Source organism: Artemia franciscana, chromosome 3, assembly GCF_032884065.1.
Source record: "Artemia franciscana chromosome 3, ASM3288406v1, whole genome shotgun sequence".
NCBI classification, from domain to species: domain Eukaryota; kingdom Metazoa; phylum Arthropoda; class Branchiopoda; order Anostraca; family Artemiidae; genus Artemia; species Artemia franciscana.
The window spans coordinates 50,068,629-50,094,114 of NC_088865.1; the positions used below are offsets into that span (position 1 = coordinate 50,068,629).

At 32.5% G+C, this 25,486-nt stretch overlaps 1 protein-coding gene across 2 annotated transcripts in view; it reads right to left on the reverse strand.

Moving 5' to 3' along the window:
• The window catches only part of LOC136025368 (uncharacterized), a 172,776-nt gene that overhangs the window by 118,119 nt on the left and 29,171 nt on the right, over positions 1–25,486 (reverse strand). For both annotated transcript variants that reach the window (XM_065701329.1, XM_065701330.1), the window contains exons 8-16: positions 13,612–13,736; positions 11,578–11,885; positions 8,225–8,376; positions 6,382–6,665; positions 4,038–4,254; positions 2,907–3,044; positions 1,608–1,732; positions 584–888; positions 6–157 (exon numbers count right to left, since the gene is read on the reverse strand). In XM_065701329.1, the coding sequence (XP_065557401.1) occupies positions 6–157; positions 584–888; positions 1,608–1,732; positions 2,907–3,044; positions 4,038–4,254; positions 6,382–6,665; positions 8,225–8,376; positions 11,578–11,885; positions 13,612–13,736 (1,806 nt within the window). The remainder of the gene's footprint in view (positions 1–5; positions 158–583; positions 889–1,607; positions 1,733–2,906; positions 3,045–4,037; positions 4,255–6,381; positions 6,666–8,224; positions 8,377–11,577; positions 11,886–13,611; positions 13,737–25,486) is intronic.

Consider the following 25,486-nt stretch of genomic DNA (forward strand, 5'->3'; position numbering starts at 1 on the left):
TTTACCAATGCATCCACCAATGTATGGAAGAAAACCTAGAGGACAAATACACTCAAAATATCCAGGCTGATTGATGCAGGAGGCAGATTCTGTTCCACAGGCATTTGAGTCTTCACATTCATCAATGTCCAAACAAACTCCCTCTTTAGCAACAAATCTTGAATAAAAAAAGAAAATCAATGTTAATTGAAGAATAAATTACAATAAATTTCAAAATGATATTTAGCTTACTAGGATGGCTTTGATTTTAAGATTTAATAGTTTTACATACTTTTTAATATAAGATTGAATTTTAAATTTAACACTTCTACCTTAAAAACTAAACTAGCTGACTTGGCAAGGTTTTTTTTTTATTAAATATAAAACTCTGGATTAAGCATAAGCTTGCCCTCAAGACGATATAGATATATGTCTTTTGAAATACGATAGTTGTTATAGTGCTATAACAACGTTTAAATCCTTCTAAATCACCATAAAAGCTCAATTTAGGACTTTTTTATTAGTTAATCAAACTAAACATTATATTTCTTAGGTTCATGTAAGTATATAAGAAGATTTATACTACATTTAGAAGTTAACTTACCCCTTGCTGCAAGCACATTTCAAAACTGAGTCTGAACAGGAAGCAAATTCATCCCCTCCTGACTGACATTTGGAAGTATCGCAAGGTGGCGAGACTAATTCGAAATTTAGGGTGTTCAAGTCAAACTGCAGAAGTTGTAATCCTGGTATGACTAAAACCTTTTGACCACCAAGGACTGTTAATGCAAGTTGGAGATTATCTGCAGCAGAAAGTGATATGTCGCTTAGGATTCTCAGCTCCAGTTGCACACGTGAATTCAATTTCACAATAGATATTGAAAATTGTTCGTAACCAAAACTTCTTACCTGTAAATGGAACAAACGCGTATGAACAAAAAGTCTCTAAATGAATTTACTTTTATTTTATTGCTAAGCAATTTAATCTCGATAAATAGTAGAGATTTTTTGTCTTTTACAGTTTATTAGTGTTTCTGCTATTCATTGGCTGAAAGACTGTACAAGAAAATGAATATTAACAAAAATAAAGGGGAAATTTAATGATTTTTATTTTGTATTTATATTCATATTTTACTACTTTTTTTCGTGATATAATATCCTTTCTTATATTTTAATGTTCTTTTATGTCTTTTGAAAATAAACTTTAGATCCTATCCTATAGCCCCCTGATTTATCAAATCAAATCATTTTTAACTTGAACTTGCATTCTTATTGACATCCGAGAATAGACACGTATTCATATAAATCACGTGCTCTAATTTTCAAATTTCGTACTTTTCTGAAATTAGGTGCGTGTATTTGGCTTCTTTGTAAAGAGGACAAATTAAAGCCACTTTAACGATTTTTTTGTGAATGAAAATGAGAGAAAAGAAAAGGAAAAGAAAAGGGAGAGAGAGAGACTGAGGAGGGGGAGTGGAAAGAGAGAGAGAGAGAAAGGGTGGGAGATTGGAAACTGAACAAGTTTTTTTTTTAAGCAGGACCATTAAACAGTAGTTGGCTTCCTTCGGTTTTGGATAAACTTTTTTTGTTTTAATGAGTATAAAATTGACTTTTAAGCAAATACTTACAGCTAAATTTATTGCAGTAATTAGGGTAATGTATTTTGCAGATGCGGGGTTATCGTAGTCGGAGATCCATTGATTATTCAGTTGAATTGAAACTTTCTGCTCAACAAATCGAGATAGAGAAGGATCTAAAAAAAGAAACTAATGTAAATTATCGTTCGCAATTAATAAATAAAATAGAGGTCCTGCATACACACTTATAATTATCTTTTTAATACATACTAGTCACAATCTTTTTTTATGAGAAATTTGTCATCCTACGGTTATAATAGAGTTTTTCAAAACAGTATGATCTAAAAGCAGTTAGATGGAAAACAATAAAATCTACTTTCGTTAAATATTTTCCGTTTTATGCCCCAGCCCCAGCAGGAATCCCTAAAACCCATAAACTATGGTAATTTTCCCTTTTCATTGAGAGTGAATATTCTTACGGAACATTATTATGAGGATGAGAAAGATTTTCTTTTTTTTCACTGCGTTGAGACTAGATGATTTTATTTCTTAGTATTTGGTTTTAATAATGGCATTTTTCGTTTAAAAGATATCAAAAACAATATAAAAATAGCATCCCTGATGTTCTGTTTGTGTATTTGTTTTCTTTTTTATCCTAAATGAGGGGACTTACTATGAAGCACTGAAAATTATCCCAAGATATTTTTGAAGTTGTTGAATGGGACGGTGTTAACGACAGTTTAGGAAGACGAGTGATCAGAGAATGTAATACTATATGAATGGAAAATAATTAAAATTGTAGATACTCTATTTAAAGCTTACAATTTTTCAAAGGAAGACAAAATACGGATGGAGAAATTCAAATATTAGTTTTTGAGTGTTAATAGTCTAAATTGTGCTTCGAACTTTGATTTTACCAACTGTACATTCTGTTTTACATTCCAAAGAATAGAATACTGTAAATTTCCCCGAACCTGAATTAATATATCTTCTTTCTCTTCTGCTATTCTTATCGTTTTAAATGTAGCTATGACTGCCGCGTAATTAGAGGTTTGAAACCTATATAACATAGCGTCAATCGAGAGTTTTCTTGTCGAAGAACAAGAACAACCTTTTGATACAAGGCTAAAAGCATTAACAGGATACAGATGACGTCCGAAAACTTTTCTAAGTTTTTGGTTTCTCCAATTTATATATTTGAAAATAATTTACACAATTCCAAATTAACACCAGACAAATGCTGAATTAATGTTGAAACAAATGAGAGATGATGCTAATAAATATTTTCAAGTTATCAATTATGACTATAGTGCAAAAAATTAACTAATGATAACAATTAAAAGTTATTACCTAGTTTGCAACTTCCTTCGATCAAGGTTTGTGGGAAAGGACAGGTACATTGGAATCCAACTTCACTGGCTATCACTGTACAACTTTGTCCCGGTAGACAAGCATCATCAGTACAAAGGCTGGCATCGATTTGTACGACTAAAAAACAACGAATTAAAATACAATCGAATGAACATCTATTGCAAGTTGAATTATGCTGGTTATTATATTACGGGTTAAACAAACAAGAAATGTGTTACAACATTTTTATCGATTTACTACATTTTGATATAAAAGATTTGCATCATATGCAATAAGAAGAACAAGAATGTAAGAGCATAGAAGAATGTGTATGTAAGAGTGTGCAAAAAAAAATGGTAAAGTATATGTTAGACTAAAGAATAATAACAGAAGTATTATGAGAACGACTAATAAAAAAGATTATAATATAGTTAGATGAATTTATTGCCCATCATAACTGTAAGATACAACGCTGATGGAGTAATGAAGAAAGAAAAGGAAAAGAAAAAAAAAAAAAATTGATATATACAAACAATACCAAAACAAAGAAGAACTGACAAGAGAAAAATACAATTAAGAACAGTTAAATGTGAAAACTAACACATGATCAAGGAAAAAAAATTTCATAGGTGCTTTCACAATGATTCTACCTCCAATACCTCTTATTTTCTTTTTTGCTTCGCGGACACTGGACTAAAATTTACGTACTGCCAGAACAGGGAGCTATTGTTAGTCCAGAGAGGCAGTCGTTGCAAATAGTTTGCATTCTTGTAGTAATACTTCAGTATATCCTTAATGTTTAAGAAGAGACCCAAATGATGCAAGGGTGAGCAGATACAGAGGTACGGCAGTTAAATTTAAACTTTAATACAACTAGTAATCAATGTGCGTTCATAGATTTTCTGGCAAGACTGTATTTAAGAAATTGACATGAGACGTGAAGAATTGACCCCATTTGGAAACCAAGATTTGAGCGCCGATTTGAACGCAATGATTGAGCGGTGATTAATGAAGTATTACTTTGATTAAATTGATAGCCAGTACTTTAATACTTCCTATCAAAAAAATCAAAAATTTTGCTCAGAGAATAAGCAGCCATCAATTGAAGTAGTTGACATTGATCCATCTTACCTTTTTCAGAAATCAAGCTAGCAGTCTTTATTGAAATGTCTATTCCTGGGACGATCAACTCTAGAATCGAATCTAATACAGAAAAATCACTAAGTGTCAAGGAAACTTTTGCTTCAACACCGACACTATTGCTTCGAATAAAGGAGATCACCTGACATACACTGACATCTAGGTCAGTTACACTGGATATAAGCTGATCCTTCAAAATTGTGTTGAACTGAAAAAACAAATTTGCATCAATCCCTTTTTATTAGTCATGTTAAATAGTCTCACAAAAACACTTTAATTCGATGGCATGCTTGATTTAAGGGCGTTTATCAAAAGGGGATATATTAAAAATGGCTAAACGTGGTAAATTGGAACGTTCAAGGAAAGAGGCGGGCATGTTTATTTGACCAATTTGTGGTATGTGCACGCTACTAATACTACTAACATCATTACTACTAGTACTTCTACTACCACTACTACTACTATTGCTACTAGTACTACTACTATTAACACTCTTACTACTATTACTACTACAATTACTACTGCTAATACTATGGTGGTAACCCTATCCTCAATAAATTGCTCTTTTAGCTGCAGCAGAAAATTCACTTTACCACTCGAAAAATGTATTCGTGCCTACCAAAAAATACTATACGTAAAATTGGGCAAATTTTACAATTTATTGAGCTTTCTCCAGCAGTTGTTGGGGTTCGTGTTATCTCCAAACGCATATTTTTTCAGCATTTCAACTATTTTAATTAAAATATCTATTTCGACACTCATCCGTGAACTGTCGTCTGGCAAAAAATATATATATTCTACTAAGATAAGAGCTTGAAACCAATACAGTGGGGTTCTCTGATACGCTGAATGAGATGATGTGATTTTCATTAAGATTCTATAGCTTTGAATAAGACTAATACTATTAACACTATTACTATTACTATTACTACTGCTAATACTAGGGTGGTTACCCGATCCTCAATAAATTGCTATTTTAGCTCCAGCAAAAGATTCACTCTCCCACCAGAAAAATTCATGCGTGACTACCAAAAAAATACTATACAAAAATTGGACAACTTTAACAATTTATTGAGCTTTCTCCAGCAGTTGAGGGAGTTCGTGTTATCTCCAAACGCATATTTTTTCGGCCTTTAAACTATTTTGATTAAAATGTCTATTTCGACACGCATCCGTGATCTGTCGTCTGGCAAAAAATACTTATTCCACATTTTTTTAAGATAATAGCTTGAAATCTCTACAGTGGGTTTGTCTGATACGCTGAATCAGATGATGTGATTTTCATTAAGATTCTTTAGATTTTGAATCATGATTCTATTACTTTTATTTAATTTCCCCCTTTTTTTGTAAATGAGGCATATTTTCTCAGGCTCGTGACTCATGATATGTAAAATTAACCTTATTAAATTACATATTTTCAATTAACATAGCAAGCGAATTCTTTTATTATATCTATTGGTGTCAAATTTCCGTTTATTAGAGTTTCGGTTACAGTTGAGCAGGGATGCTCCAAACTCATGCTCCTAACTCATAATTCGAATGGCATGCTGAATGGATATTTGAACTTATCAAATTTACTACATGCCTTCAAAATTGTCAAAAGGGGGTATCAGCTATAATACGAGAAAGATCGGGGGTATTACTTTGAAACATTAAGGGAACGTAAAAAAAGGGTTAATCAATATTTGCCTATGATCAAGCTAGTATAAGATGTCGGTTATATTTGATGAGCCTATCAGATACCTAAAGACTATGCAGATTTTAATTTCATATATTTGAATATTTTCCTCCTTTCTCTTTATGGTACGAGAGGGACATTTTGTCCAACATATAAATAGCAGCCCAAAATAAAATCAACAAACCAAAACTCAAATAATAAACAGAAAAAACACTACATAACGCCCTCAAACACAACGGGTAGTAGAAAAAATTTCCCCTGGGTCTTCAAGAAAATCAAATGTAACTTGAACTTTACTAAAAAAAATCCCATTTTAATGTGTATTTTTTTTAACTTTACTAATTTCTAAATATTTAAGACGTTCATAAAAGAATGTCAGATTGTATCAAAACTTCAATCCACATTTCAATCTTATCAAAAATAAAATCACATAGCTCGAAACAAATATTGTTTTCAGTAAAGTTAAAACTAAATTTCTATATTTAGAAGGTTCAGAGATTATTTGTTTTTTGGTGGATTCTGCTTGTTTTAAGTTTGACTTAATTTCTGCTCATCTTTGGTGTATCTCTCATCTCTTTTCATACGTGTATTGATACTTAAATTTAAACTGATGGAGATAGCTTGAAAATAAACATTTAAATACAAAAATTGAATTACCCAGGTTGTAATTTTTTCAATCAACAATAGCGATTCTATAGAGGTGATAGTTGAAAGGGAATCTGACCACTCAACACCACTGATCTCCAGCTGGTAATCTTTCGTTGCGAGTAGTTCTTGTTCTAGAATCGAGACGCATCCCTTCGGGGAAGGAACCATTGGAAACTGGCATCTACAGCTAAAAAAGCCAAAAGACAAGTCCTTACTGCAGGTGGCACCAAGAAGAACACACTGGGCAGCATTTTCTTCTTTGGCGCAAGGTTCTATGGCTGTAGCCTTTATATCTGAAAACAAAAGTGGATTTCAGAAGAAGTAATAAGATTCGAATGACAAAGAAAAGAAAAAAATCCTTACTTTCACTACTGAAAGGATAAAACATGACTAGTTTATCGTATAATATAGTGTTTACGTTTAAATGAACATTATATTTCTGTGCTATTTTTTTATTTTTACACTCAGAAAATTAGTTGCAGCGCAAAATTAATAACTGGGAATATCCATTGTTATTTGCTCAGTTTTTATTATTGAAAGGTTAAATTTAAAATTTAAAAAAGTTCAAACAATCCCGTCGGTAATAGAAGGCAGGTAAATAGTAAAATAAATAAATAGATTAAAAAAAAGACAAATCTTGAAACAATTCGAACAAAGATAGTGCAATTGTATCAGGTAAAAAATGTGACAATTACAGTCAATATATGAAAAATGTCTAATATTTTTTTTTTTAACCATAATTTATAAATGACCGTCTATAAACCATTTTTTGTTTAACCCTTTTTTTAACCATTTTTTCTCTTAACAATTTGGCTCAATTGTTTTAAACGCCTTTCTATTATTCCTCATTTCACAATTCATCGAAGTGCAGTAAATCCTTTTCAACACTACTCCCTTAAATAAAACTTTAAATTTTTATTAACTTGTCAATCTTATAAATTCAAATTTTTAATAAATTTTTAAAATTTTTATTTAAAAAAAAACTTTTGAAATCGGGAAAGAAAAACAAATAATCATCAGAATAAATCAATTGTTAGTAGTTATTTTATTCTGAAAAGACTAGGGTTTTGTTTTGTCACATAAAACAGGAGGTTATGGCTTCCCCTGGAATCTAAATATATTATTTTCTTACCCAAAATATAAAAGAGCCGAAAAAAATAGTAAGAAAATACCTAATTGTAAAGTAAAGAGTAAGACAAAATAAAGATTTTCAACAAAGACATATCTTGAAATAATTAGAACAAACAATGTATTTTAATCGGTTAAAAAATGGGGCAATTAGAGTCAATATATGAAAAGTTATTTTTTTAAGAAGCATAATTTTTGGATGACCGTCTCTAAGCATCTTTGCCAAGCCTAGTAAACCATAAACAGGCTGGATATGCTCTATTTTCTTAAACTAATTCTAATGTTCACCATTTCGAAATCCATCGAACTCCAATAAATCCACTTCCGAAACCCCTTTTTTGATTTATGTTCAAAACAAAAGGTGAAACATTTCCAATTTGAAAAAAAAATAGGAGAAAAAGGGAACAATTTTGTATCTATTAACCTGAAAAAAGGCTCTTAAAATATAATTAATTTTAATTCAAGTTAATCTACAAAAAATTCTGATGAAATTACATTAAAATAATCAGAATAAGTCAATTGCCAGTATTTTTTTTTTTGTTCTGAGCAAACTAAGTTTTTGTCATATTTCATTAAACAAAGGATTAAGACCTCCACTAGGACCCAAAGAAACTATTTTTCTACCTAAAATAAGTAATTAACAAAAACAAATATTCTGATTTTGTTTTTTTTTCAATCTGAAAAAACCTTGTTCAATTTTTTTTAGAGAAACAATTAGTCTTACCAATGCATCCACCAATGTATGGAAGAAAACCTAGAGGACAAATACACTCAAAATATCCAGGCTGATTGATGCAGGAGGCAGATTCTGTTCCACAGGCATTTGAGTCTTCACATTCATCAATGTCCAAGCAAATTCCCTCTTTAGCAACAAATCTTGAATACAAAAATCAATGTTAATTGAAAAAAATATCCAATAAATTTCAAAATGATATTTAGCTTACTACGATATAATACTTTGTATTATAAGATTGAATCTTAAATTTAGTGATTTTACTTCATAAAATAAACTAGCTGAATTGACAAGGAAAATGTTTTATTAAAATATAAAACTTTGGCTTAAGCATAAGCTTGCCCTTAAGACAACATAGGAACTGAACATTATAGTTAATTATTTCTGGTCAACCTATGAAGCTATGTTTGAGGAATGATAATGATAAATATATACGGTGTTTATGTTTACGTACGATATTAATATTAATATATTCTAATTAAGTTTGTTCTGGCTGTAAGCCTCAATGAATTCTAAACTGTAGTAACCGTTGTTTCAAAAGACCTTGAAAAAATAGAAAGTACGCAAGTACTTATACTTACTGAAATAATACTAATCTTGTACTTACTGAAATAATATACGATAGTCATCTTCTTCTTGTGCAATGTACAAATATTTGAATAGTGAAATTTCCATTGCATTTTTGATTGACTTTTCCAATAATTATGAAAATATGAATTTTCTCAATTGACTATATTCATTGCATGAATGCACTAATTTTTTTTTAGCTGGTGTCTTTCATTTTATGAGTCGAACATCTACACAGATTTTATTCGAGGAGATGGAGAGTGGTTATAAAGCACAACTGGTCAATTATTATGAGTAGAGGGGTTTGAAAAGTAGAAACAATATTTTGATGTTAGGATATCAAGAACCATAGGGAACCCTGAAGAAGAACCTGTTCTGATAATCTAATAGAAGAAACGCTATATTTCATGCCAAATTATATCAGGGAACTATACTTGTTGGTATCTGCTGTTGGTTTATTATCTATCTGTAGATATTTTTCTATAGTTTAGTTCCAAAAAAAGGATTTTGGGCTAATTTGATGTGTTTTCGCTTATTTTTTATTTTATTTCGGTGAGCCATATTTTTTTTTTGTTTTTTCTGTTTACAAATTAACTAACCTTCATTTTTTGTTTTCTTTCTCTATTTATTGATTCTCACTTTGAAAATTGTAAATTTTGGATATTTAACTATATTTTTTTTTAGTTTTTGATTATTTTTCTTTTAGCTTCTATTACATTTAGAAACTTGTTTAGAGGGAATGAGAAACAATAATTGAAAAAAAGACTTGTCTTGTAACGGAAGAAACAGACTAGGAAAAGAAAGGAATCCGACGCAAGGATCAAACAGTTCGTGGTAACGAACTGTAGTAAGGAGCGACCCGGCTCAATAGTAACCAAAACTCTAAAAAATAGAATTTTGATACCAATACATACATGAAAAGAATTGCATTTTAATGCTGATTTTAAATATATAAGTTTCATCAAGTTTAGTCTTACCCATCAAAAGTTACGAGCCTGAGAAAATTTGCGTTATTTTAGAAAATAGGGGGAAACGCCCCCTAGAAGTCATAGAATCTTGACGAAAATCACACCATCAGATTTAGCGTATCAGAGAACCCTACTGTAGAAGTTTCAAGCTCCTATCTACAAAAATGTGGAATTTTGTATTTTTTGCCAGAAGGCAGATCACGGATGCGTGTTTATTTTTTTTTTTATTTTTTTTTTCCCAGAGGTGATCGTATCGACCCAGTTGTCCTAGAATGTTGCAAGAGGGCCCATTCTAACGGAAATGAAAAGTTCTAGTGCCCTTTTTAAGTGACCAAAAAATTGGAGGGCACCTAGGCCCCCTCACACGCTAATTATTTTACCAAAGTCAACAGATCAAAATTCTGAGATAGCCATTTTATTCAGCGTAGTCGAAAAACCTTATAACTATGTCTTTGGGGACGACTTACTCCCCCACAGTCCCCGTGGGAGGGGCAACAAGCTACAAACTCTGACCAGTGCTTACATATAGTAATGGTTATTGGGAAGTGAACAGGCGTTTTCAGGAGGATTTTTTTGGTTGGGGGAGGGGTTGAGAAGAGGGGGATATGCTGGGGGAACTTTCCATCGATAGTTTGTCATGGGGGAAGAAAATCTCCATGAAGGGAGCGCAGGATTTACTAGCATTATTAAAAAAAAATGAAAAAATAAATATGAAAAAGTTCTTTCAGCTCGAAGTAAGGAGCAGCATTAAAACTTAAAACAAACAGAAATTATTACCCATTTGAGGGGCTCACCTCCTCCTAATACCTCGCTCTTTACGCTAAAGTATTTTTAGTAATTTCAACTATTTATTCTACTGCTTTTGTGATTCTGGGGTCATTCTTAATGAATTGGGACAAAATTTAAGCTTTAGTGCAAAGAGCGAGGATCTGACAAGGGGGGAACCCCCTCATATATGTAATAAAAATATGAGAATACAAAAGTTCTTTACGTAAGCTAATATATAATATACGTAAATCTTTTACTAATAAAAATATTCGTAAAAAATTAAAAATTCTAGTTGCCTTTCCTCCCCCGCTCTTTTTTTCTCAAAATCATTCGATCAAAATTATGAGATAGCCATTTAGCCAAAAAAAAAAAAATGCAAATTTTGTTTTAATTATTCCTCTGCGGAGAGCCAAAATCAAAACATGCATTGATTCAAAAACATCCAGAAATTAAATAGAAAAAACAAGTTTTTTTAACTGAAAGTAAGGAGTGACATTAAAACTTAAAACGACCAGAAATTACTTCGTATATGAAAGAGGCTGCTTCCTCATCAACGCCCCGCTCTTTACGCTAAAGTTGTTTACTGTTTTAAAAAGAAGAATTGAGAGAAAGAGTCAAACTTTAGCGTAAAGAGCGAGGCGTTGATGAGGAAGCAGCCTCTTTCATATACGAAGTAATTTCTGGTCGTTTTAAGTTTTAATGTCACTCCTTACTTTCAGTTAAAAAAACTTATTTTTTTTATTTAATTTCTTTAAGAGATGAGCCAGTGAGCCAAGGTATATTCTCCATTTTCAGAAGTGAAAAAAAAAAATCTTGAAGCCAGGCATTTTTTCAGGGGAACTAGGAATACTTCAAAGCATTCCTAAACCTTCCTTTTATCCGTGAAATTCTATTTTGAGTTTTAAATGAAAGTATTTAAAACGTTTATCAATTCTTATGTGGTTTCGAAAACTAGAAAAGTGCACAAAACAGCTTTTTGTGTTAATTTATATTTATGTTCAATTCAACTTTATAGTGTTAATGAAACATCTATTATCTTACCCGCCACTGCAGCTGCATCCCAAGAAAGAAGGAGAACAAATGGCAAATTCATCGCCTCCAGAACGACACATATTTATATCACACTCAGGGGCAACCGGCTCTACCAATAAAGTTGTCAAGTCCATTTCCAGTGGGACTAAACCAGGTAAAATTACAATTTCTTGATTATTGAAGGAGTCCTTAATTGATTCTTTCAAACTGTCTTGTGTTACTGACAGTTTAACTGGAGCACTGAGCAATATTTGAACTTTTGAATCGACATTTTCAATAGTGAGAGAAAAGCCAAAAAAACCAAAGTAGTTGAAAATCTGAAAAAATAATAACTTTTGTGATATCACTCCAAAGCTTTTTGAGTTTTATCTACTGCAGCAATATAACAAAACCTTAATCGTAAACTATTGTGTCCAATTGTATCTTTTTCAAAACTAGTTCCTGTCATTATTTTCCCGATTTTTCATGAGTAGAACCTTTTTAGGAATTCCCGGTGTGTATGAGTTTTATCTACTGCACCTTTATTTTGGATTTTACAAATAGCATTGATGTCCTTCAACATATTACAACAGTTATAAAAAGCTGCATCTTAATTTTAAAGACTAATAAGTGTCAATAAAAGAATAAAATCGCAAAGCTAATACATAAAGAATATTTTATATAATATATACAGGTAAATCTAAGCATAAAAATAAAGTTAATAAGTAAGTGTTAGCACATGTATATTTGCACACATAAGAATAGACAAAAACACTTGTAAAGTAAACATAAAAACATAAATATGTGAAAAATGTGTATAAAAAAATATAAATAGAAAATGCCCACTACGGGTTGCGCAAAACGGCTCTATTTCTATAAAGAAAAACATGCATATACTCATATTATATGTATATATTTTTGGAAGTTCTTCTTTGTATGTTAAACTCTCCAATTATTTTACACAGATTAGTATTCTATTTTACATTAAACTATTTAACAGACTGAAGGAAAAAATGGGTGCGGCTATTCTTGCACACTGCGTCATAATTTTTGATTCTTTTTTTTTACGTCAGCAAGCTTACTTGGGTTAAATTTTAAAAAAGTCTTCGTCCTTACGCTAAGGATTTCAGCACTTTTAAAACAGCTTCTAATTCTAATTGAATCGCCCTTGTGTTTCAGGAGCTGTACTTGAAAATTTGGAACAAACAGTAAACTTTATGGTAAAGAGCGAGGAATCGAGAAGGGGACAACCAATTCAAATACGGAATAATTTCTGCACATTTTGATTTTTGTTGCTCTTTACTTTCAGTTAAAAAATTGGATTTTTTAAAAATTGATTTTTGGTTGTTTTTGAATATGTGCAGAATACGTGCCGGTAAGTAGTAAACAAAATTCTGAAGAAAATATGACTTCGGAGATTTGTTTGCAAATGAAAAGAATCTGCTTATTGTGCTGATTGAAAACTTGCACGCTTATTTTCATCTTGAATTCACCTACTAAAAGCTAGTAGCAAAAATAAATTGCATTATTTTAGAAAAGGCAAAAAACTAAACCCCCGGCTTTAATTTTTTCGAGAACCCTTGAGGGAAATTTTGAGCTTGAACCTAGAAATATACGTTGTAGTTTTATTTAGGCCGGATGGCTACTGATGCATTTATTCTGTGTTGCCAGGGGGGTAAAGATAGCGAGCCAATGGTCGTACAATATTTCAATCCAAGAAAAGTAATTCAAACATAAATTTAAAGTTCTAGTGCTTTTTATAAGTAGCGGTTACGCCCCAGCAAATTTGCAGTTTCTGCAATTACGTACCGCAACACAAAAATTTTGTCTTGAAGAGAACCAAACTACTACTGATTAAAAATTATACATAGATCAAATAATGTAAGAAATACAAATATTAAAACTAACTCTTCATACATTTTACTATCCAAATATAGAAGTAGTTTCTTTACTTGGTCAAAGGCTAGGCGTAATCATTTCTTAGTTGTTTATAAAAAGGGGAAAAAGAAATAGGAGAGGAAAGAATCAGAGACATATTTTTCAAAAATAGCCAAAGATACTTACAAATAACCTTAAAGTGGTTAAGAGCTTAATATAAGATTCTGAAGTAGAATCTTCGTAGACTTCTGTCCACTGGTTTTTCAATGACAGAATTATTTTCATTTCAGCAAAATTTGACAATGAATCCGCTGAAAAAATATTAAATTTACTGCTATGGGCTTAGGCGTCTCAAGTTAAAACATATATAATATATATATTCTCTCAGAAAGTACAACTAATAACCAATATAGAGTTAAAGGAATGTATATTTAATTTTGTATTAATTTGGAGATACAACTGCAAAAAAAAAGATACTCAAAAAGCTAAGCATGAAAATTATAATCATTTATATGAATTATCATTATTTTTTTAAATTTTAGTGGGTCGGAAAAAATACCCCCACCTCAGCCCTGGAGGTAGGTGCTTGTATCAAAAATGTTAAATAAGAAATGAACGAACCTACACATAAACTAAATCAACTTAACAGCAGCGTAGCAGGTTCAGGGTTGCCACTGAACACAATAAAAAATCACCATCTTCTGTTAGATTGAATCACCAAAAAATCAACAAAAGGCAAATTGGCGGTGAAACATTTTAGTATACCAAATAAGAACATATCTTTTAAGTAATTTTCATACAAAGCATTTTTGTATTATACCGATTCATATTTATACCAATTTTAGGTGAATTAATGTTTGTTACTGGTCTTTACATATTTAGGGGAATTTATACGTGCTACCAGTTTCTATTTATTCTTAAAACAAAGAGAAGCATTTTCCAATCCAAAGGATTTTGAAATGCCACATTCATGCGGATTTTGTTCGCAGAAGTAAATAAAGTTTCCACTTTATTTGCCATTTTATATATTTTTTTTTGCCAGACAAATCTGTTTCAGCTTTATTACAGAGGGACATCAAAGAACAAAATATTATACAATTATGATCTTCTACACAAAAATTCATTAGATATATCTTTTGTATTAAAAAATAAATTAATGAATGAGGAGCTAAGGGAGAAATTAATTGATCATAGCCCTGATGTAATTTCTTTTTCACGGATGAGCACATGGAAGATTAAATAAGGACGCAAAATAGGGCGTGACTTACGTTTATATCTTTTCTACTTTATAAAATTAACAACTTGAAAATAAAACAGCATTTTTCAGCTTCTTCTTGAATCTAAAGGAAGAAATTAAACTAACATTTGAACTTAAAGGAAAAATAGAAAAATTCGATCTTTCAACTGTCAACAAAACATAATGACTTCGTTTAATTATAAAACAAATGCTTGGGTTCAACAAGTTTTGACTATTAATCTTCTTGAACTTTCATTTTCCTCCATTTTTTCGTCTTTAACGCAGGTGCATCAGGTATGTCCCAGAATACATCTGAGACAAACCTATGCGCATGCATGAGAGACTAAATAGTCCGGCCCGTTTCTTAGGGGGCTCTTCATGAGCTTCAGTTGTGAAACATGTCTCTCTGCTGAGGCACTTGAATGAGACAAAGCCATCAATGCTTACATGAACCTGGGGAGGGTCAAGAACAAAGAATGTTCACCGCCGTCCTTAGAAACCCCTATCAAAAAAAAACTACACAGGTTCTAGCTTGGTGTTTTTTCTGATTTCATCATTAACCTGCAATTTTTTTTTCCATTCGGGGTTAACCAAGTCTTCTTCAATATTTAAAGTTGCAGAAAACTTACTGTACATCAAACCAATAGAGGGAATCGTACCAGAAATGACAATTTTCGGATTAAAACGTTTGAGCTGATCAGAAGAGGATTACGTGTATATTTATTTGTGGTTTAATTTGCAAACATAGCTTTTAATAAAAAGTGACAAACTTGCACAGAACGTTGCTCAATATTTGGTGTTCAAAGTTTTTTTTCCCAGATTACAGGTATTCACTCCAAATTTTGTTTCAAAATGCATGTCTTTAATTTCTTGCAGATTATCAGGCTTTGCAACGTCTATAGCAAATGGGTTAGTGCGAGCCAAACGGCTGCTTTGATGAAAGTTGATATTATTTCCTTCAAGCAGCTTTTCCCCTTATTAAGAAGTAAATGAACTTGTACTTCTTTACTCTGAAACTCTTCATTAATTCGACACACCACCGTTGAAATTTAACCAAGGAACACATAACGTGATTTAAAATCATCGCTTATTAGTGTGTTGTAAAGGAATGATATATTATCCGCAAGATAAGATTGAGAGTAAAAGATAAGTATCCCATATTGCTCGAAAAGACGTCAATCCACACTCTCCATCACCAGTCATTTCGTTTTGCTAGGATAAATGAGACAGCGCTCAGCTATATCAGGAAATGTTTGGCACTGTCTAAATATCATTATCTATTTGGTGCCAAAAACGATAAAACTAAAAGATGTCAAGACAGAATTGCCAAACACACGGGTCTAAGACATCACACAAAGCAGCAAAGAAAAGGATAAACAAGTGGCAGATACAACTGACCGTTGCAAGCCATGAAAATTCATCCTTCAAAAACTTTGCCAAGCCATTTTTGGATACTAGCATGATACTTTTCCGAAGCAAAGGCAACAATGTTTGTAAGTGTTATTTAACTGAATTCATCTGCAATTAAACTCTTCAACTCTTTAGCTGTTGCATCAGAAACAATTTACATTGAAAATACTGCTCGACTGGTTTCTGCTCTTCCAGCGATCAATTATTACAAGAAATTTTATTGTTCTTCTGTCAGTTGATTCATCAAGGATTATTGAGATCTCGGTCACTTTCAATGCTACAACTATCGCGTATTCACTTGCTTTTCAAGTGTTACATTTTTTATTATTGCAGTTGTAATTGTCCTTGCCGAGGCCATAAGGTGAACGGACGGTTTGTGTTATTCTTTTTTTCTGACTGCTTAACATACTTTTTAATTTTCACTGCAACTGGTGTCCTCATCTATGTGTCTTGCTTTGCACGTCAGTGGCAGTTTTTTCACTGGAGGAGCCTTAAACGATCCATCTGACTCTTCAAAAGAGTTAGCATCATTAACGCTATTAATTTTGAAAAATCAATTTCTTGTCAAGAATTTTCTTCAGTATCTTATTTAACTACATTACAACCGGGGTTTGTTCCAGAACTCTTTACAATAGAAGCATCCTGTGTCACAGACGCCTGAATGTAAATGTCGCATTTACAGATTTTTTATTTAACAGAATAAGCTACCTCTTTCACTTCTTCAATAGCCTCACTTGCAGAATTGTCACCAAGCTGTTCGTGCAAATTTGTGCTTTTAGTAGAAACAATGTACGAGACTGAGGTGGAATATCTTATACTTTTTTGAATATTTTTCTCTTAACCTGACTAAACTGAACTGAACTGAACTAATAAACTGAATTAATTATTTGTTTAGCAGCAGGGTATCTTTTATAATTTCCTGAGGTTCAATTAACTTCTCATACACTCTATGCTCAACAAGTATTTGATATTTAGAGTTAAGAATAAGTATTCCTGTTTTCAGTCAGAGGTCTGGGCCTTCTAAATGCATCGAAGATTGTGAAAGCAACTTCTTTTAAACCAGACTCATTTGAATTTTCAGACAAATAATACAGTAATGACCTTGAAAGCGGAGCTACAAAACACCTCTTCGGGTAATAATTTAGGATCTGACTTAATTCCTTAAAGTTTGACTCTCCTAGTGCAACTATTTTCCGAGATAGTGAAAAGCCCTTCAGTTGGAATTATACCTCATCTGGAATATAGACCAACTCTGCTTATTATAGTAGTTGAAGACAAGGAATATGTTTGTAACCTACCAAATTACACGTTAGGATGTGAATAAAGGCTAAAATAAAAATAATATAATATATTATCTGCACCTGTAACAAACTTAAAAACGAGTGACGGTCCATAGATCTAGCAACTATTCTCTATTATATTTTCCTTAAATTTTATTTGTTACTAATATAGATCGCACGGTTTATGGTCATCTTCTCTGAACGGCTATTTTGATATACAACAGATTCGCTTTGTACAAGGCGTTTGAATAGCATTTTCATCAGAATTTGCCTCACTGTATTCACAAGCTGGAACGAAACCATAGTAAAATCACCAAATCTTTTGATGAAATCATAAAATTTTTGGTAAAATCTTCGAAAATCACCAGATCACCAAAATATCACCAAATGAAAAAATCGCAAAATTTGGTGATAAATCACTAACGGTGGCAACCCTGGGCGTAGTAAAGACTGGCGCAGTCGGATCAAGTCCGGTGCTATTGCGGCAAGTATCTGTATCGATAAGGAAAACATGATTCGAGGTTTTCGAGGCTATACAAACTCAAGCAACGTTTGTTCATATCCAGCATTGTTAGAATTTCACCTAATTTGGGAGACCATGAACCTAAACCAACAGACAGATGCCTACGCTATTTAGATTATGCGTATACGCATAAATGTTTTCTATATCCTGTTTATGAGTTTATGCACTAATTTCCGCGTCAAATTGGATGCTTTTACAAAATAAATAGAAAGGTCCGGGGGTTTGAGCCGCATTTGTTAGAAAATATTAATGAAATATAAAACACAAATTAAAATCTGACAAAAAAAAATGGTGTTACGTATCCATGCTGGAATGTTGAACAAGTATTTGGCAAAACAAAACAAGTGGGGTGCATTTGTATTTCATCTGTCTTAATTAATATTTTACAAAAAGTCGTAACATATAGGATATGGGGCGGTAATGTGCCAGTTCACGAGCCTTTAGGATGCTGAGGTAAGGGTTGTTTGTAATTTCTTCATTAGAATATAAAAAAACGTTGTTTTTTATATCTAGGGGTGGGCTTTTTTCTATGAAAACACTAAATCGGTATTTTTCAGAATCTAGGGGTCAATCCTCCTACCTGGCACCCCTGAGTGTCAACAAAATTTCTAAGACTGGCAAGAAAAAAACGGTTGAATAAAAATTCATCAAGAACCGTTGACACATTGGGTGAATATTCGATGGTGAGCGTGAGGGATCAAATGATAGCAAATTAGGGAGGCAGAGGTACTCATTGGGAAGTCTAGGAAGGATGAAATATAGTCAACTCTCGGAGTAACCGATATATCAAGCGAGATAGCCTGTGATGGATAATTAACCACCAATTAAAAAAACGGTTCCTTTCTGAACTGATTTTAAGACGAAAATTACGGTATTCATCACAAAAGACGAAAAAAAAAATCCGAAATAAGCTCGGTAGTCCGAATCAAGTTAATTGATTCGGACTTTGTATTTCAAAATTTTAAGACGAAAATTACGGTATTCATCACAAAAGACGAAAAAAACAAAATCCGAAATAAGCTCTGTAGTCCGAATCAAGTTAATTGATTCGGACTTTGTATTTCAAAATTTTAAGACGAAAATTACGGTATTCATCACAAAAGACGAAAAAAAAAAATCCGAAATAAGCTCGGTAGTCCGAATCAAGTTAATTGATTCGGACTATGTATTTCAAAATTTTAAGACGAAATTACGGTATTCATCACAAAAGACGAAAAAAAAATCCGAAATAAGCTCTGTAGTCCGAATCAAGTTAATTGATTCGGACTTTGTATTTCAAAATTTTAAGACGAAAATTACGGTATTCATCACAAAAGACGAAAAAAAAAAAAAATCCGAAATAAGCAAGCAAACAAAAAAAAGCAAACTTTCGCATGCAAACCGATTAGGGTTCGCGTAGCGCAGGTGCCGATCTCCTGATTCTCAGCCCTCGGCCGGGGTGCAATGCGTGGTTGGGGGCAAGCCATCCGACGCTTTCCCGTGCTTTTCCCTAGATTTCTCTAGGTACCCATTTGAAGCTGGGTGGACTTTTGGCTTGTCTTACGGGGAAACGCCACTAACCCTCGTCCTAAACCAAACGGTCGGCACCACCGAGATTCGAACCAGCGACCCTTCGCTTGTGAGTTCGGCGCGTTAACCACTCGGCCATGGACGGACAAATAAGCTCGGTAGTCCGAATCAAGTTAATTGATTCGGACTTTGTATTTCAAACTTTTAAGACGAAAATTACGGTATTCATCATAAAAGACGAAAAAAAAAATCCGAAATAAGCTCGGTAGTCCGAATCAAGTTAATTGATTCGGACTTTGTAATTCAAAATTTTAAGACGAAAATTACAGTATTCATCACAAAAGACGAAAAAAAAATCCGAAATAAGCTCGGTAGTCCGAATCAAGCTCAGGATATCATCGGCTTTTGAAACTAAAGTCCCATGAAGAATAAAAAATATCGGAATTTTTCTCCTGAGTTGCAAGCATATCCGAAACGTAATAACAGATGTGACAATCCCCCTTCCTGGCTACTTCATGAATAAAAATTTGTCTTTAATGGGCCAGAAGAAGACTACTAGGGTAGATATGAAAACTCTAGTATATTAGTTATGGTCAGAACCTATTTTAACAACAGGCTAAAAACCTGGATTGGAACCTGCTTGGGATATATTTTCTAGCGGTTTAATGAAAGGAGGAACGAGAAATTGCTACTAAGAGGAATATTTAGTGGCTTGTAACAAAACAGGGCTTTGGTTGTTTTGTTTGGTGTGCAAAATCTACTCGTCCATGGCGTCAATTCATGAAAATGCAGAGGGGTCAATATGTGTTTTTTCAAAATCTAAGGAGAGTGTGATTTTTTTTTTCTTTCCTTTTACAATGAAAATATCAGATGTGGTATTCTTAATTAAAATAATACAAAAGAGCATTTTTGAAGTCTTTGGGGGGAGGGGGACTAAAAAACTATGAGGTAATTTTTTGGCGCATCAAACCTTTGAAAACGGGTACCAATAGTTGGGCTGGTTGAAATAATAACTGATTACTTATATTACACGATTAAGTAAAAAAATAAAAAAATAAGTAATAATAATCAAGCCACAACAATAGCTTATTTAAGCCTAGGATTTGACAAAATTGTATTTATTTGCACAACGAAAGAACTGATTGGAAAAAATTAAAGTTTTGCATTTTAAAAAGGAAAAGGGTCAGTTTTACGGATCACAAAGAACAAGTTTTAGTCACACCATAATAGTTCTTGCGAGACATACCCAAGAGCAATAAATTTAAAAAGTGTCCATATAAACCTTCCAACAAGGACTTTTGTCTGCCAAACCTTTCCATATCAGATCCAGTTTCTTATTATTTCATAATACTAACGAGATATGTGATTAAATACTGCACCTAAAACAACTAAAATTAAGTAATGAAACAGGTATCATGGAAGATGTTTTTGCTGAATTAATTAAGAGACAAAATATTCCTTATGGAAGCTAAGAACGAAGTTGAAACGAGCAGAAATTGCTGCTTCACAGATTACGCAAGAAATATCAACCAAATTAGCTCAAGCAAACTGACTCGTGATATTTATCAACATCTATAGAATTCTAAAAATAAGACAAAAAACAAAACAAAAAACAGAACTGACCCCGAAAATTGTATGTTCTCTAAGGATTAGAATACTGTATAAGTAAGACAGCCATAAAAATTAAACATCAATTTATAAGAATCAATTATAGAGCCTGGGTATGTACCAACCAATACCAGGAGTCAGTTTCTCTGTGCTAGTTTTGTGGAGTTATCCTACTTGATCACAGAAACAATAATCTTTGATTGTTTTAAGTTTCAATATCACTTTTTCCTTCAATAAGAAAATTGCTTTCTTAATTACTTTTTATTCGTTTATAGTTTTCCTCAATTATCATACTTTCTAGCCTTTTCACTCCAGATATGGTACCAATTAGTGACATATGGCAGCGTGTTACTTTGCAAAGTTACCAAGTTACAACGAAGGACGAAGTTAAAATAGGCAGTAGTTTTTAATTCAGATATTAAATATCTGTCTGCGACTTCATGGTTGCCTACTAGCCTTAGCAGCCCCCCCTCCCCCCAAAAAGAAAGAAAAATCAAACCCAACTACCTATATAATGCTAACATTTATAGCAAAATATTGTTTTATTTTACTTATGGTTAATTAACACACTCTATTTGTTAATCTCTTTAATTGTTGATCTAAGCCCACCAAAAGCACCAATGCATTTCAAAGTCTGCTTACCTATAATAATAGCTTTCTACAGTCACAAGTTTCTAATTTCAAATCGTTTTTAACGGATTGAAGTGAAAAATCCAAGCCCAATTCCTCGTTTCCCAAAAGGAGGTGGGGATCAGACATCCTTTTTGGGGTTTTATACCACCAAAAATTGACTAGTTCGATTAGAATTTGCATTCCCTGGCATTTTCACCCTCTTCTGGACAAAAATTGATGTTTTGTGGCGTAGAAAAATAAAAACCCCAACTTTACTATGGTTTGTCAACTTCAGGGGCTGAAAACTCTTGTATTTCTTTCCTGTTCCTAAGACCGTGTAATATTGATTATTTATGCAAGAATTTAAATTTTCTGACAATTTGAAACTCTTTGGGAAATCATTGATTTTTGACGTAATAAAACGACAATTTTTGTGACAAGAGCTGTTTAGTCATTTAAAAAAGGTACTAGACATGGTGATTTACGTTCAAATGGACGATATTCTTATGTTCTACGACCACTGGTTCGATTTCTGCCATTTTAAAGAGGCTCCAGGCTATTTTTCAAAACTACAAAGAATTTGTTTCCCCTAAAAGCTTTATCTGTTATTTAAAATCAAAAAATAGCAACCGTTTCGGAATTAGCTGCAACTCTTTATCACTAGGCAGTTTTCCTTTTCAAAACGTGTTTTTAAACTTTTGGGTACAATGGACTTTGGGTTGACTCTTTACTAGGTCGTAGTTATCACTGCAGCCATGATACTGCTTAATATTTTGTTCGGTATTTGCACAGGAAAATGTTTGCTCTTACCCCCCCCCCCCACCCCCACCCCCTTTATTGGTGTATTTATTGGTGTACTAGCCCTTTATTGGTGTATGATAGATTACTTCTTATTCCTGATCTGCTTGTGTTTGGCTCTCCTACTTAAACTATTGTTTTAAGTTAGCAAAACTAACCACCTGACAATAGATTTGGCTGAAATTTTCAACTGCATGGCAACACACGTAAGTTTAATCCTTAGGTCAGGACTAGACCCAGGGTGGGAATTTCCATATCTAAACTCTCACCGAAAAACTTAAAAATGAATTGTACAAATGTACTCTTTTAGAAATCTAATGGAAAAAACAATCCATCCCCCCAAATATAGGGGAAAATCCTGGTTAGGCCCAGTCTTAAGTATTATGTTTAACGTGAAGGTCAATGGATTATATTTGACGTGAAGGTCAAATTCTTACGGTATGATATATATAAATACTAGTGCTGTTTCTGATGTAAAATTCAAATTCAGCAACCGTTCTGTGAAAGAAATTTTTAAATTTAATTCTTTTCCATCTATCTAAGTATTAGAATGACGGGCGATTCTCATGATTATGCCAAAAGTTGAGCATAAGAAATCTGTCGAGCGTGACAATCAACAGAAAGCTAAATTGTCCCTTGAGGCCAAGATGGTACCAGCTGAGTTCTCTATCAGCTGATTTTCCAGGGAAATATTTGTTTCAACATATTTTATACAATTATTTTGAAAATTCTTCAAAATAATTTTATGTTGCTTAAAAGTAGAATATAACAACCAAGCCAAAGTTCTCAATATGTACCCAATTCAAAAGCTCTTTTGTCAAACAATGAAGTTTCGAGGTTTTGAAAATTTGTTGAATAGTTGTTTTGAGATAAGGGATAAAATAGAGGATATGAAGATAACTACATCCTGGTAGCAAAAATCGTCGTCTTATCTAGCTCGCTCATAGTGTGTCAATTTTGCAATCTAAAGGGAGAGGGATTTAAAATTTGAGCTTGAAAAATGTTTAATTGTCTTATGCTTCGATAATAAAGTAGGTAGAGTAGAGTAGGATAGAATTTTCAAACAGTTCGTGGTAACGAACTGTAAGTAGGAGCGATGCCACTCAATAGTAACCAAAACTCTATGAAATAGAGTCTTGATAGCAATAGATCCATCAAAAGAATAGAATTTTGATGCTTATTTGAAATGTGTAAAATTCATCAAATTTGATGTTACCCATCAAAAGCTACGAGCCTAAAAAAAATCAGCCAAATTTTTAGAAAATAGAGGAAACACGCCTAAAATATGAAGCAATCTTGATGAAAATCAACTCAATCAGATTCATCATACCAGAGAACCATATTGTTTATAGTGATTTCAAGCTCCTATGTGTAAAAATGTGGAATTTTGCATTTTTTCCAAGAAGAAAGATCACGAATGCATGTTTGCTTGTTTGTTTGTTTTTCCCCGGGGGATATCGTATCAAACTAGTGACCGTAAAAGTTCGGGATAGGGCTCACGTGATTGGAAGTCAAAAGTTTTAGTTCCCTTTTTAAGTGACCAAAAATGTTGGAGGGTTCCCCCAAAAATCCCCAGATCAGAATTTTAGACAACCATTTTGTTCAGTATAATCGAAAATGCACGATAACTTAACCCCACAGTCCCTGGGAGAAGGGGTGAAATATTGAAGGAACACTTATAAAAAAAGTGTTCAACTAAGAATTAAGTCTGGCTTAATGCAAATATTAAGGGATCAAGCTTTGAATTTGTTCTTAGCGTGTGTAGTATACTATGACCTTCCAATTGAGGCTGATGTGTTTTGAGGAAGGTATAAACCTTTTCCACCATTTTTTTGTGTTTTGGGAAGTGAGTCCAAATATCTTACTTTGTCAACATAATTTTACCGTAATGTTCAGTTTTTACTATATGTTAATAATTAGTTAAAAGTAAAAAAAAAAAAATACCAGAACGATTAAAAAAAGAAATTGGCAAAACAAATGACTGCAACATAGCCCAAATAGTTTTCAAAATCCTGAAAAAAGTGCACATACATCAGGAGTTAATGAACCGTTTTAGAACCGTATTTGAGCGTAGAAATTTTATAAATAAAACTAAAATCCAGAAAAATTTTAACTTTTTGGGAACGAAAACCAGAAGCTGAACCTGCATATTTAGATACTGATAAAACTTTATGTAACTTTCTTCATGAACCTGAGGGACATTCAAAAGAAGGTCGAGAAGAAATGATGAAAAAATAGTGGCGATTTAGTGGTCTTTTTCGATAATGTCACTCTGAACCAATACCGACATGACTTTTCTGGTCAGAATACTTATCTGATCAGAACCTTAAGTAATAAGTTCACAGAAAGTAATAAAAAGACAAACTAATCAGAAATGCAGTTTAATTGTTTAATTGTCTCACACTTTCAAACTAATTAACAAGCACATTACTGAATTGCCTTGGAAGACCATTGCTGTGTCTCGCCCGAGGAACCATAAGATGATAATAACGATCAGCTTTGAAAAATATTAAATTGGAAAAAGTTTTTATTTTAATTATTTATTTCTGCAATATCACGAGGATGTTTATTACCAAAATTAGATTTTTGCTGTTGTTTTGTTTTGGATTGACAATCCAGTATTAATCATAATTTGTGCTGTATCCCAATTTGCTTAAATAAACATCTTAGTGCTTATTAAAAAAAAAGAGATTTAAATCCAGGAATTTGCTTGGAAGCTTAAGACGCTCGAATGAGAACCCTCTTTTTCTGCATGGGGAGGTATTTTACAACCTTTAAAACAGGTTTTTTCCAACAAATCAATCAGATTATTTAAATTCTGCCACTCTTCTTCATTATCATCTCTGCAAACCACTTTTTAATCGTCGTTTTAACGATCATTTCCTAATGTTTATGTTTATATGAAAATTTGTTCTTATATCAATAAAAAATGACTGTGAGGGCAAAACAACAGCAGACTTTGATATTTCTTGTTTTGAAAAAAATACTTTAATAGTTCTTGTTTCACACCAAATTCTAAAAATCACTTTTCATCTTTTCAAGATTTGATAAGACTAATAAAATAATAAGAATAAAAAAATAAAT